The following is a 14,219-nucleotide window of genomic DNA, read 5'->3' as shown; positions in this document are numbered from 1 at the left end:
TTTCACTGTATACAACAAAACAAACCTTAACAAACTTTTAAGAGTTGACATTATACAAAGTATATTCTCAAACAATAATGGAATTAAAAATCAATGTTAAAAAAATTTGCAAACATTTACAAATTAACAAATACACTTTTATTAAATAATCGATGGATCAAAAAGGAAGTCTCAAGACAAATTTGAAAATATGTTGCACAAAAATGAAAACCCAACATAACAATTGTGGGATGCAGCTAAAGCAGTGCTTAGAGAGTAATTTATAGCATTAAATGTTTATATTAGAAAAGAAGGTTTCAAATTAATATCTTCAGTTTCTACCTTAAGAAACTAGGGAAAAAAGAGCAAAATAAAACCAAATCATGGTGAAGGAAACATTAAAGAGCAGAAATCAATGAAATTAAAAACAAAAACAGTAGAGAAACATCAGTGAAATATAAAGCTGATTCTTTGTAAACATTAAGAAAATAGATGAAACTCTCATAAGACTGACAAAAAATAAGCAACATGACATAAATTACCAATATCAGGAATGAAAGAGAGGATATCAGTACAGAGCCGGCAGACATTAAAAAGATAATAAGGGAATACTATAAACAATACTACGCATATAAACTCAATGACTTAGATGAATGGACCAACTTCTTAAGAAAACAACAAACTACCAAAACTCACTCAAGATGAAACAGAAAACCTAAACAGTCCTATAACTTAAAGAATTGAAATTTGTAGTTAAAAATATTCTTAAAAAGAAATCTCCAGGCTCAGATAATTTCACTGGTGAATTCTGCATAAAATTAAAAATATACAATCTATAACAGCTTCAAAAAAATGAAATACTTAGGTATAAATCTAACAAAACATGTACATAGTAAAAACTACAAAACACTTATGAAAGAAGTAAAAGATGACCTAAACTAAATATAAAGAGATATACTGTTTTATGGGTTATGAGTCTTAATATACTAAAGATATCAATTTCCCCTCAAAATTGATTAAGTTATTTAATACAATACCAATCAAAATCCTGGCGGAAATTTTTTATAGATATAGACAGGCTGATTCTCAAATTCTATACAAAGGAACTAAATAGTTAAAACAATTTTGAAAAAGAAGAATGTTGGGAGAATCACATTATCTGATTTTCAGACTTACTACAAGTTAGTTATCAAAACAGTGCAGTATTAGCGAAGGAATAGGTACATAGATCAATGGAACACAATAGAGAGCCCAGAAATAGACTCACACAAATATGGCCCATTGATTTTTGACAAAAATGCAAAAATAATTCAATGGAGAAAGGACAATCTTCCAAAAAGTGATAATAAAACAACTACAAAATATTATTCCAAATGCAAAAAGTGGATATAGACCTCATACATTATGTAAAATTTAACTCGAAATTCATCACAGACCTAAAAGTAAAACTATAGAAGTTTTAGAAGAAAATTTAGGAGAAAATCTATATGACCTTGGGTTTGGCAATGCATTTTCAGACACAGCACCAAAACAAAATCAATTGGACGTTCTCAAAATTAAAAATGTTTGCTCTGTGAAAGACACTGCTGAGAGAATGAAAAGACAAATGACAGATGGGGAGAAAATATTTTCAAATCACATATCTGACAAAAGACTTACATCCAGAATATATAAAGAACTTTCAAAACTCAACAATCAGAAAACAAACAACCCAATTTAAAAATGCTCCAAAGGCACAGAGACACTTCTCCAAAGAGAATCTATGGGTGACAAAGAAGCACATGAAAAGATGTTAAATGTCATGAGCCACTAGGGAAATGCAAATTAAAGCCATGATGAGATACCACTACGTACCTATTAGAATGACAAAAATAAAAATACTCATCATGGATGTGGAGCGACCAAAACCCTCAGATGTTACTGGTGGGGGGATACAACATGGTGTGGCCACAATGGAAACCAGTTTGGCAAAGTCGCATAAAGTTAAACATACACTTAACCACATGACCCAGCTATCCCCCTGGGCATTTGCCCTAGAGAAATGAAAACTTCTGTCCACACATTAACTTGTACACGAAATGTTCATAGCAACGCTATTCACAATTGCTGAACACTGGAAAATAACCCAATGTCCTTCGGTGGGTGAACAGATAAACACACTGTGGTTCAGAATAGAAAATATAAATAAATATATGAAAAACCAACTTTCGATAAATGGAGCAACATGGATGACTCTCAAAGGCAATATGCTGAGTGAAAGAAGCCAGACTCCAAAGGTCACCTCGGTAGGATTTCACTCATTTGACAATCTCAAAAAAACAAAACTGTACTGACGGAGAGCAGATCCGTGGTTGCCAGGGTTTGGGGACAGGCGGGAAGGTGTGACCACCATTAGGCAGCACAGGGGAAGTCTGTGAGGTAATGGAGCCGTTCAGTAAGTATCCTGATAATGTAATGGGTACACAAATCTGCACGTACTCTAAAATTCATAGGTCAATTTTACCTGGTGATAATTTAAAAAATAAAAGGAATAAAAGAAGACATACAAAACAGCAAAGCAACAACAACAAGACAAAAACAAAACCAAGTTGCAGGCGAACCACATCTTCTGCTCGCAGTTTTACAGAAACGTTAGGTTTGTGTATCTACAGAATAAAGTCCCAAAGGACGACAATGACTTCTTCAGCGGGGTAGTCTTTCTTACCACGGAGCCCTTCACCTTCTAACCGTATATACTGTTGTCTTTTTAAAATAATGCGCACGTGTTGATTCTAAATTTGCAATGAGTGGTCCAAACTGAATCCTGCTGATGTGCTATCACACGGAACCTGAACATTTCTCAGGGCTTTGCTAGTTTTAAAAGTCTACTTGCCTTTACAACAATCATGAAGAAGACAACATTTTTTAAAAAGAAAAGAAGGGAACCTACCAAGAGGTTGACTGACTCGATGACGTCCAAGAAGACCTCATTCTTCCGGTATTTGATGCCCTCGGACCGCCAAGACACGGCATTGGTGACGGTGGCTGGGGGCCGTGGGGCCCCCGTTTCCAGCTTGTGGCCTTCCTGAGTGATGTACCTGGGGGACCATGCTCAGAGTTAAGGATCTCAGACACTGACATTCCTGAAGACAGCCCCACACTGTAGAAGGCTCCAGAAAAGGCAGGCTCTGGTTTCACCTGGGGCTGTGTGATTCAAGGACATCTTAGGATTTCCAAAAAAACTCAACAAATTCAAGTTACGATGAACATGGAGCATTCATTTCGGGGGTCATTGGTAGTGAGGAAAACCAGTGTTGGCATGCAGAGGGGACTGGCCCCCTCGGAAGGTAACTTGGTGACCCCCGCTCCTACTTGGGGAGCACCAGGCATGAGACAGGGGCAAGACCCATGGCTTCCCTGAGAGTTCCTTTGCTCCCCTGTACGACGGGAGACAGCACCTCAGACTGTCACTCAAGTGACTGTAAGAGGCTCACAGAGGGCCCAGGGCATAAGAAGTGCTTAATCCACGGTGGCCTTTATTTTGAAGGGTAGGATTCTGGAGAAGGAAGATTTTTTTTAAATCACAGCCTCCTTTGTGACAGTAAAAACAAAGGCAGGTGACTCCTAACCACCAGGCATTTCGTGAGCCTTTGTGGATGGAAAATAAAGACCTAGTAACAGGAACGTGCTCGTGCCATGCGGGGATGCTGTGTGGGAAAGGACCCCACATGGCCCACTGCCACGGCCCCCGGGCCCCCAGCCTGCACACTCACTCCTGCAGAATCTTGCTGTCGGTGGTCTGGGGGTAGCCGAAGTCCATGAGCTCATCCAGCAGCTCATAGATGATGACAAAGTTGTCGCGGATGCTCTCCTCCTCCAGCTCCTTGAAGTACTCTGAAAACACCTGTGGTGTTGGCGGTGGGGGCAGGCAGACGGGGGAGAGGAAGGATGGGGAAGAGCTGAACACTTGCACAGATCCATTTGTCCTTCACACCCCGCAGCCCACAGACAACAGCCCTTTTGCCCACAAGCTGCATTTGCCCATGTCCAGGCGTGGCAACTGCTAAGGAGGGACTAGGCCTTTGACTTCAGGCAATGAGGGCAGCAGTGTGGCTGCCTGAGAGGTGGGAACCAGGCTGGGGGCTGCGCAGGCGTCCTCTGAGGCCTGGTCAGAAGCCTCGCCATTCCTGTGGCCTGCTCTCCTCCCCTCCCTGACAGACATGCCCAGGCCTGGGGCCCCTTCCCAGCTTCTCTTGAATCCCCACGGTAAAGGTCACCCTTGGCCTCTGAGTCAGAAGCGACTCGCGTGAGGAGCAAGAGCCACTGGGGACAGGATAAGTGGTCTTTCAGACTCGCCCTGAGCTGCCAGTCTGTATAGCTGTGCAGGCAGACGCATCTTTCCCATTTCAACAGGCTCAAGGAAGGGATGCCAAGGAAGAAACGTTTCATTAGCACTAATACCAAAGGAAGGGCACCAAAGCAGCAAGGAACTGCCAGACACTCCAGGGAGAACCTCCTCCTCCCACTTCCCAGCTCCCAGGCCCTGCCTCTGAAAGCACCGCCGGTCCACAATGCAGGCTCACTTGCTGCTCTCCTCCCCGCACGCCCTCTGCCAGACAGCCCATTCCCCAAGGTTCAGCACAGGTGCTGCTCAGGTACGAAAGCTTTCCTGGGCCCACTGCAGACCTCGGGGTCCAATGTTCCACTTTGGTCAACTCTATAGCCCCCACTCCAGCCAGGCCCTCCACTTCTCTTCTGGAAGCTTCAGCAGCCTCGCCACCTCCCTGCTGCCCCCGTATTCTTTCTCTGCTCGGCAGCCAGAGACCATCTTAACTCAGATCAGGTCTTGGCAGTCTCCTGCTTAAAGCCCTCCACCATTGCTCATTATACTTGGAATAAAATCTGAACTACTCGCTAGGCCTCGCATGCTTCTCCTCACCCCCACCTGTGGGCCAGTCCCACCCACCTTACTGACCTGTCCCATTCTGTCCCTCACTCCCTCTGTCCTGGGCACACTGGCCTGCCTCATGTTCCCTGACTATACCACATGTCCTCCTGCCCCAGGGCCTTTGCACGTGCTGCTCTCTCTGCCTCCCCATTGTGCTGTCAGCCTGGGCCTGACGTGTGCGAGCTCTCTCCATGGCATGCCTCAGCAGGCCAAAGCCTTGAGAGCCCCTGGGAGATTCTGAGCAGAGCTTGGCTCTGCCCTCTTCCTGGTTACCTCCCCTCCCCAACACCTGACTCTCAGCTGGCCAGCCTCCATCCTTCCACAGTCAGCTGGGGGGCATACCTGCTCTTCCCGGGGTCAGGGGACACCCCTACTCTGAGCCCCACTTTCTCCTGTTCACTTTCCTCCCCTTACCAGGGGGCAAACAATGCCACAGAATCCCACACACAGGGCAGCTGGAGCGCCCCTATCCCACTTCCTGGGGTTTCAGCTCAGAACTCCCTGGGAATGCTGCAGCCCTTGGGTGGATGGTAAGGGAAGGCACACAACAGAGCCAGGGTGACCAACACCCCTCCGGGGCCCCTGTGGCTTGACTCACCTGCACCACCTTATAGAGGAAGGAGAACACGAGTGACACGCATGCATTCTTCTTGGAGGTGGCAACCACTGCATGGCGGCCACAGTTAAGGAGCATTCAGAGGCCTGGGCCACCACCTTCCCCAGCCCCACCCAGCTGTTCACTTCCTACCACTTAAGGTGAGGTCCTACAAGACCCTGCTGAGCCTCACTCCCACCATGCATCACTTCTCCGTGCCACCCCCACTGCAGCTTCCGGACTGAGCCTCCCTCTCGCCTGCAGAGCCTTTGCCCAGGCCCAGCGCTCCTGGGGCCCACCCACTCCTCTGGCCGGCAGACCTCTGGCCTTCCTGCAGGTCTCCTCCAGGATGTCACCTCCTCAGGGAAACCTTAGTGGATCCCCAGACCAGAGGACGTCCCAGTCACACCCTTTCCTCTCCTAACACCCATCACCCTCGTCATCACGGGTTCTCCGCCCATCTCCTCAGGCAGCAAGGAGCCTCGGGATGGCAGGGCTGCGCCTCCTGGCCCCGCTGTGCCCAAGGCAGCTCTGGGCCAGGCCAGGGCGGGTGCTGGCAGCTCTCGGTTGCACGTGTGGGTGCACACGTACATGCCCACGAAGGAGTCCCCTGGGAGCTCCCCTGGGATACGATACAGGTTGTTGTGCTTGATCCACATGAAACGAACCCCACCGTGAGCCAGGATGGGCGACAGCACCCCTTCCTCCTCCTTCTCCATCAGGATGGGCATGAAGTGCTCCACTTCCGACATGTCCACATCGCCGCGGTAGTTCCGGCAGATGAGCACCTGGGTGGGGGCGGAAGGGTGGGAGCAGCTTTCATTTCCAGTGCCTAGGGTGGGGGGTGAGACATGCCAGGGGAGGGTGGGAGGGGCTGTGGGACCAGGGTCCAGAACTGAACTGCTCAGGAGACACCAAGTGCAACAACGTCCCGTGGGCCCTCGCTGCAGATCTTCTCAGAGCCTTCCCTGTGCTGACTCCCCCTGCTCTTCTGCCTGTGTCAGGGCGCCTGTTCGGGGGATGCTGCTCAGTGTCCACATCTGCTAGAACCCCCCCGTGGCCTGAAGAAAAGCCCTTCTCCTGGTCTCTCTCTTTCACAGCCTGTGGGTTTGGAAACGCAGCATCGGGAACGTTAGGCCACTGCTGATGGGAACGCAGGATGGGACAACCACTTTCGTAACGTTTGGCAGGTTCTCACACAGCTAAACCAGCTTATGCCTCAGCCATTTCTCTGTTAGGTATTTACAAGAGAAATGAAACCACACGTCCAAAGACTCAGATGTGAAATGTTCACAACTTTATTTTAAATGGACCCAGGCTGGAGAGAATGCTAATGTCCTTCAACAGGCGAACAGACACAAACCATGTCCATCCACAGCATGGGTCACCCCTCAGCCACGAGGAGGAGCGACCAGTCACACACGGCAGCATGAAGGATGACTAGGCCATGTGAAAGAAACCAGACAATGGGCAGCATATCCCGCAGGAGTCCCCTTTTATAAAATCTTGGGAAATGGTGACAGAAAACACATTAAGTGTTGCCCGAGGATGGGCTGGACACAAGGTGTATGAGGAATCTTTCGGGAATGACAGAATGTGTGCTTATGGCTTCCTGGATAGATACAATAACTGACTCCTCAAACAACTGCTTTAAACAAGCCAGTTTGTTACATGTAAGTTACACCTCCCTGAAGGAATAAAAAGGAGGGTTGAGGCTTTGGCAGCCTAAGCAAGGCTCTATTTGGAGATGCTGCCTGCAGACGCTGCCTAGGGCTGCTGCCGCTCTCGTGGGCCCACGGGGACAGCCAGCTGCAGGACCTAGCAGTGCACTGAGCTGGCCAACCTGGGAACCACCTGCCTCAGAACCTGTAGTTTCAGAAAACACATCACTGTCTTTATTGTTTCTTGCCAGGAGTGGGAGAAGAGGGAGAGGGAGAGAGAAAATGAGAGTGAGCGAACATCTTCTCTTCCTAGTTTCTCTTTCGTAGGCTGTGGGCAAGGGACCTTGTGCCCTCTTCCTGCTGAGGCTCAGGCCTCTTAGGTACCCAGCACCCAGTAGGAAAGCTCCTTGGCACTGGACCAGGCCCCAGCTGAAGGACTCACATGTGCTCCTTCATGTACTCCTTGCCAGGAGTGTATGACTGTTATTTTTACAGAGATGGACGGTGACGTCCAGCAAGGTGGTGCCACGTGCCTGAAGTCACAAGTGAGCAAAGCTGAGTCAGGATTCTAGCTCCACTTCTCACCCCCTGCAGGGCCACTTCTGCTTGCTGAACACCTTGTTTTCCTGGGCTTCCCAAGGCCCACCTTCTTCCCCAGGTATCCACTTTTGGGGGCTGCCACTCACATGGACCCCCCGGACCCCCAGAGTGCTCCAAGAGCAGGGAACAATTTATTTGCTCTCCCCAGGAATGCACAGAGGTCCACTCACTCAATACGCATGCACCGTGTGTCCCTCTAAGGTGGCACTGTGCTGGGCCTGGGGATACACAGGTGACCAAGACAAATAAGGTCTCTACACTGGGATATTTGCTTGGGGGGAACTGAGGGTCTCCTTGGAGGCATGACCTTCAAACTGAGGCCTGAGGGTACAGGCAGGATATAGGCAGAGGGGCCAGTATGGCTGAGGGCACCGGGGGAGGGACACAGGTCACGAGGGGACTTGGGAGCACTGGTTGGGTGAAGTGAGGATAGCCTTGGAGCTGGGTCCCAGATGAAAGGACAAAGGCTGGAGAAGGCAGGCAACATTGAGGTGTTGCTCTTGACCCACAATTCCTTCCCCACAAAGAGCAAGAAGGGTCTTCTTACACAAAAGTCAAATCAGTTTCTCCCATGAAACTACTGTCTGCCCCTGCCTCCCCTCAGAGAACAAACTGCAAGTCTGTCCCCGTGGCCGTCTGGCTCTTCACGGCCACGACAGTGCCTCCCCATCCATGCTTCCCCGGCTCACCCCAGTCCAGCCATCCTGGCTCCCTTACTGGGCTCTGAGCAATCAACATCTGTTCCTGCCTCAGGGCCTTTGTACATGCAGTTCCCTCTGCCCAGAATGCCCTGGCCTGGCTCTTCTCATTTCTCAAGCCTCAGCTCAAATGGCACCTCCTCCCAGAAATCTTTCCTGCTTGATGTAGCTGAGAGATCTGTCCTCAACCCGATCTTACCTTCATTGCCCACATCATGGCTACATTGTACATTTATTTGTATCCTCATTTATCCCCTGTCACTTCTACCACAGTCTAACACTCCCTGAGAACAGTGATCACTTCTGTCTCGTTCACGGCTATGTCCCACCATCCAGAACAGAGCCTGGCCCATGGTAGCTGCTCAGGAAATGTCTGTGCAGTGAACGTGGAAAGGTGATAAAAAGGCCGGGCCAGTGGCTCAGGCGGTCGGTGCTCAGTGCTCCTAACTCAGTTCGATTCCCACGATCCAGTGGGCTCTCAACCACAAGGCTGCCAGTTCGATTCCTCCAGTCCCGCAAGGGATGGTGGGCTGCGCCCCCTGCAACTAAGACTGAACACGGCACCTTGAGCTGAGCTGCCTCTGAGCTCCCGGATGGCTCAGTTGGCTGGAGCGCGGGCTCTCAACCACAAGGTTGCGGGTTCGACTTGCTGCGCCCCCTGCAACTAACAAAGGCAACTGGACCTCGAGTGCCCTTCACAACTAAGATTGAAGGGACAACAACTTGACTTGGAAAAAATCCTGGAAGTACACAGTGTTCCCCAATAAAGTCCTGTTTCCCTTCCCCAATAAAATCTTAAAAAAAAAAAAAAAAGTGATGAAGAGGTGGCCAGGCTAACCGCCAGGCCTCTAATGCAGCCAGTCCCATGGATGGCAGCGTCACTCACTGAAATGGAAAGCAGCTTGGGGGGGGAGGGGTGGCGGGAGTTCATTTTGGGAAATGCCAAGTTTGCAGTGGTTGTGGGACCTCCACTGTGTCCCAGAGGCCAGTGGGTCTCCAGGTAAGTGCTCTGCACTGTGGTACAAATTTGAGTCACTGGCACACTGACATGAATCACAGCCAGGCTGAGGAAAAGACAGTGCAGGAGGCATACGTAGGCCCAAGCCTCACGGGCCAACATCTCCAGGGGAGGAGGCACCCGCAACCACTGAGAGAAACAGGAGGCAAACAGTGCAGCCCCCTGGAGCCAGCGGAAGCCCGCTGACAGTGGGAGTGCTGTCAGAAGCTGCAGAGAAGCAAGGAAGGTAAGGGGAGAGCTTTCTATCAGCTAAGTGTGGCCACACTGGATTCCCTGGCGATCAGAGGCTCTGGTTGGCAGATGGATACGTGGGCATGTATTTCTTCATGTGCCATGACCTTATTTTGGATGAAATGCAGTCTGCGCTAGAGGCAAACTTCCAAAACACGAGCTCCGTGGGGAATGGGGAGCGGAATAATAAATGACGTGATGGTTGCTGAAAATGGGAGGGAAGCCCATAGCTGCTCGGGAGCGTCCCTCAAGGCCGACTGGCCATGCTTCTCCTGGGCTATAATCTTCTTTTGGTGGCTCCTCCTTCCTGGGATCAAAATGGCCCTCTATGGACCTCACTCCTATCTGGACATCTTCAACGGCCACAGTCCTCCTGGCACCACCCTCCAGGCTCGTGTTACCCAGGACTTTCGGCTGCTCCTCGCCCGTTGGGCCCATTGCAACGCCTACCTGTCCACCTGACTGCCACCTGATCACCTTTCCAGCTTTTCCAGGAAGCATTTTGTAACCACCTCTCCAACCAAAACTGAGGTTAGGTCATTACATTACCTGGGGCTTTGTTCATGCCCATGTGGCTAATGGGATGTCACCATCTGGTTCCATGTACCCCCCTGCCAGACCTCCAGGCTCAGGGGAACTAGCAAGGACAGTGGGCTCAGAGGGGTGAAGGCACTTGCCCAAGGTCACACCACTGAGCAGCAGGGATGAGTTTTGACCTCAGCCCTAACTCCATAGTAACAGTGAGATAGTCAGCACAGGGCATGGTGCATGCTGGGTGCTGCTGAAATGTTTGTTGAAGGAACAAGTGAGCTGTGACAGGAAGCCTGTGGGACCTCTTGAGACATGGTGGCCACAGTGGAAACAAAAACATGTGCTACCAGGACTCAGGAAACACTGCACCCCCCTTGTATACCTTGTATCCTTCTTTGCCTCTAAGGCTATGGACGGAAGCCCAACACTGGGACTCACAGGCTGTTGACCCTGGGTGGCATCCAAGGCAGGCAACCCACTCAAGGGACTCTGGGGAATACTGGGGGTGGGGAGTTGGGCAGGAAGGGACAGCCACTTCCAACTTTACTCCCCCTGCTTCTGAGCTAACTCCTGCCTGCCCCACCTAAGCCCAACACCCACAGTTCTCTCACTGATCGATGTGGGACTTAAAGGTTAATGTCGTTGGACCTGTTCTCATTGCTCTCAGTTGTAAGAGGCCAGACATTCAGTTGCCTTCCATCCAGGAAAGGCAGCAACCCATTTCTGAAAGCTTCAAGAGCCCTAGTTATGTTCAACTCCTCCTTCGTGTCTCAGTCTGATTTATCACCCCCTCCAGGAAGCCCTCACTGACCACCAGCTGAGGCTGACTCTCCCTATTGTATCTTCACTGCAAAACCATTGCAATTTACATTTATTTGTGCTTTTTGAGATCAGTGTGCCTCTCCCTCACCAGACTGTGAGCTCCAGAGGGACCGCACCTGACTCGGATTTTGCACAAGATGGCCTAAGAGTTAGCACCCTGCCTGGCACCTGGGAGGTGCTCCTCAAATTAACAGAATGAATAAGTGATTCTGGGTTCGACTCCTAAACCTGCCACGTCTCTGTGACGGGTACGACCTTAGGCGGGTTATGGAACCTCTTCATGCCTCAGTTTCTCCCTCCTGTAAAATGGCTCGCCCACCACCCACCTCCCCTAACCTTTGTAACTTAATGTCACCACGAACGTTAAGAAATTCATACAGACCAGCACAGAGAAACAGCCAGATAAACAGAAGCGGCTGTGCTCCCAGAGGGCACACTGGCCCCGACACGCCTTGCCACCTCCGTCCGGCCAAGGGTCGGGGAGCCGCTGCCTCCGGAAGGCCTGGCTGAGAAGCTGGATGCTGCTCGCCGCCTCCGCAGTCCCCAGGGAGGCCTGAGCTTCCGGCCCACAGGGGGAGCGGGGTCTGCGGCCCGTTACCTAGCAACAAGGCAGGTCTCGCAGACCGGAGACCGCAGCCTGGTAACCCAGCAACAGGATGGGACCCTCAGGTGAGACCTGTGGTCTCTTCGCTTAGGACCAGGGTGGGTCCCACTGACCGGCTGCCTAGCAACAGGGTGGGTCCCCAAGGGCGAGGTCCCCGCCGGCAGCCTGGCAACGGGGAGGGTGGGGAGCCCTCCGTACCTTGCCCTTCAGGTCCAGCACGTAGACAGCACTGGCGGACATGGCGGCTGCGGGAAGCCTCGGCAATAGCCGAGGGCGGCGGCGACTGCGGGGACTGCCGGGCGTTGAGGAAGGCCAGGCACGCCCCGCGACGGTTCGCCTCCACTTCCGGTCCGAAGAGCCGCGCGCGAACCGTTATGTCCGGTCGGGGGAGGAGCTACTAGGAATGCGCAGGCGCGGGGCGGAATGTGCGCAGGCGTAGTACGCCCTATGTGACGTTATTTTCCGCTCGGAAAGCATCCCGGAAGTAAGACGCATAGGGTCGGGGCTGTGGGAGCTCACTGGTATAGGGCACCCTCTAACTACCCAGCTGGGCGACGAAGCCTTGATAGCTGGAAACCCTCTCGTGTGAACCAAGTCAGGTGAGAGGTCCCAGTGGTTGATCCTACATGGGGCCCAGCCCTGTGAAACTCCTATTCTGGTGGAGTGTATGAAAAAAATTAATATGCAGTCACCAATTGTGATACGGTTTATGGGGAGGAATAAGGTGGTGGTTACTTGGAAAGAGGGCAGACAACTCGGAATAGTAATCAACCCTTATCAACAGGAGCTAGGTGGACAGTGTCACCTGTCACTGTCAACATTCGTGAGCAAGCGTGCCTGTTTATTGCGTGGAATGATCTGAAAACCACGGGTTTTATTTCTGTAACTAGTGGCCACTGGTAATGAAGCAGGGCCCGGCTGGGCCCCCAGTACTGAGTGCCTCCGGGATGCCCTGCCCATCCTGGCTGGCTTCCGTCTACGGCTGGAGCTCAGAGTGCCTCCGAGAGACCCAGGGCCAACCGAGTCCAAGACTCCAGCCGTGTGCACGGCTCGCCCAACCAATAGACCTACACGGGTTGGGTCATGGAATAAGCATTTATTGTCAGAGCACCGGTGGTCTGAGAAGGCAGCGGGTTAACACCTCCAAAAATTGCCTTAATATTCTCAGACCAGCTTGGGGTATTTAAGAGAAAATCTGGGCGTTCCTCTAGAGATTATGTGAAAGTTCTGGGGCTCTGCATGAAGCCATCCCTCTGGCAACATGATTCTCTGGTGGTGGACTCAGCAACCTAGGAATAAATGGGAGTAGCCTGGTAGACCATTGAGAATGTTACCAATAAGCCTAAGGGTATTAATCCTAAATTTCAGGGTAATTTTCTAAAACACGGAGGGAACTGGATGGGACAGGGTACTTTCTGAGCTCAAGCCGCAGGGGGATGATCTATTTTTAAGCTATATATAGGTCAAGGAAAGGTGGGACATTGCAAGGCCTCTACTAGAGGTCCCAACCAGGCCCTGCTTCAATTGTGGGTAATGCAAATTGTGACCCCTGATTAATCAATTGAATGGTATCTCATTTGCTTTCATGAACATTTGGGCTGTGGAAAAATGCCTGCATTCTGTGCCACAATAAGCCATCACAGTGCCTTGGGTATCCCAACCCTGCAATATCAGAACCATTTACTCTCTTTTGATCTTCCCTCCTATCTCTGTCTGGGGTTTTGAAAGGTGGGGCTTCTGCAGTATGTCCTCTGCTTAGGATAGAGATGAAAGAGCAGGAAAATCCAGACAAGAACACTGGAATATTGGAGCACTGCTAAGTAAATCCTGGGCTGGAAGCATTCTAGCACAAAACAGCCAAGAGAGGCTTTTTGACAGTTTTCTTGTAAGAAACCCTATTGCACCTACCCTCATACTTTGCCCAATTTATGGCAGTGTTAGAAAATCATGTCTGTTTTTAACTAAAAAGCCAAAACCTATAAGGCAAAAAGAAAAACCAGCCAGGAGAGGAGACGTCTCTCATATGGAACATTTTCAAGCTTGCTCTGGGCGTTTAGATATTTAATACAGTATCACAGGGACTGGGAGGACAAACGTCTTTTGAGGAATCAGACTCCCAAGTGCCAAGAGGACTGTCGCAGTGAACACTTCACACATAAATTACTTGTAACGTCCTTTGCTCCTTATGTGGGTAAATTGAGAGCCACATCTGAATTTCATCCTTGGTATTTATAGTTAATGTAGAAGCCAGATTTAGCCTCTGCAACATCTCAGGAAACTTTACTGTGGTACATCAGGGTTTCTCAAACTGCTGTATATTAGGGTCACCTGGGGAGCTCTGAAAAATCTCAATGACTGAACCCCACTCCAGTCAGTGTCAGTGGTTTTTAATGCTCCCTGAGTCTAACATGTCAGAATTTGAGAGCCACTGTGGTAGGCTGTAACAGTGATGGCTCCCAATAAACTATGTCTCCTGTTGTTCATGCCCTAGAGTAGTTCCCGCCCAGACTGAGTTTGATGTGACTTGTGTTGAGCAATGAAATAACCTGTGTG

The 14,219-nt window shown here is 50.2% G+C and overlaps 1 protein-coding gene across 1 annotated transcript in view; it reads right to left on the bottom strand.

The window, feature by feature from the left end:
• AP1M1 (adaptor related protein complex 1 subunit mu 1) overlaps nt 1-12,022 on the bottom strand; it is a 29,229-nt gene extending 17,207 nt beyond the window's left edge. The window contains exons 1-5 of the mRNA XM_081076887.1: nt 11,865-12,022; nt 6,133-6,289; nt 5,505-5,572; nt 3,732-3,862; nt 2,909-3,056 (exon numbers count right to left, since the gene is read on the bottom strand). Of these exons, the coding sequence (XP_080933013.1) occupies nt 2,909-3,056; nt 3,732-3,862; nt 5,505-5,572; nt 6,133-6,289; nt 11,865-11,906 (546 nt within the window). The 5' untranslated portion in view covers nt 11,907-12,022. The remainder of the gene's footprint in view (nt 1-2,908; nt 3,057-3,731; nt 3,863-5,504; nt 5,573-6,132; nt 6,290-11,864) is intronic.
• Nucleotides 12,023-14,219: the final 2,197 nt, after the last annotated feature.

Source organism: Rhinolophus hipposideros (genome assembly GCF_964194185.1).
Source record: "Rhinolophus hipposideros genome assembly, chromosome: 16".
Taxonomy (NCBI): Eukaryota; Metazoa; Chordata; class Mammalia; order Chiroptera; family Rhinolophidae; genus Rhinolophus; species Rhinolophus hipposideros.
Note: the sequence above shows the minus strand (reverse complement) of the source record. Positions and strands in the feature narration are given on the sequence as shown.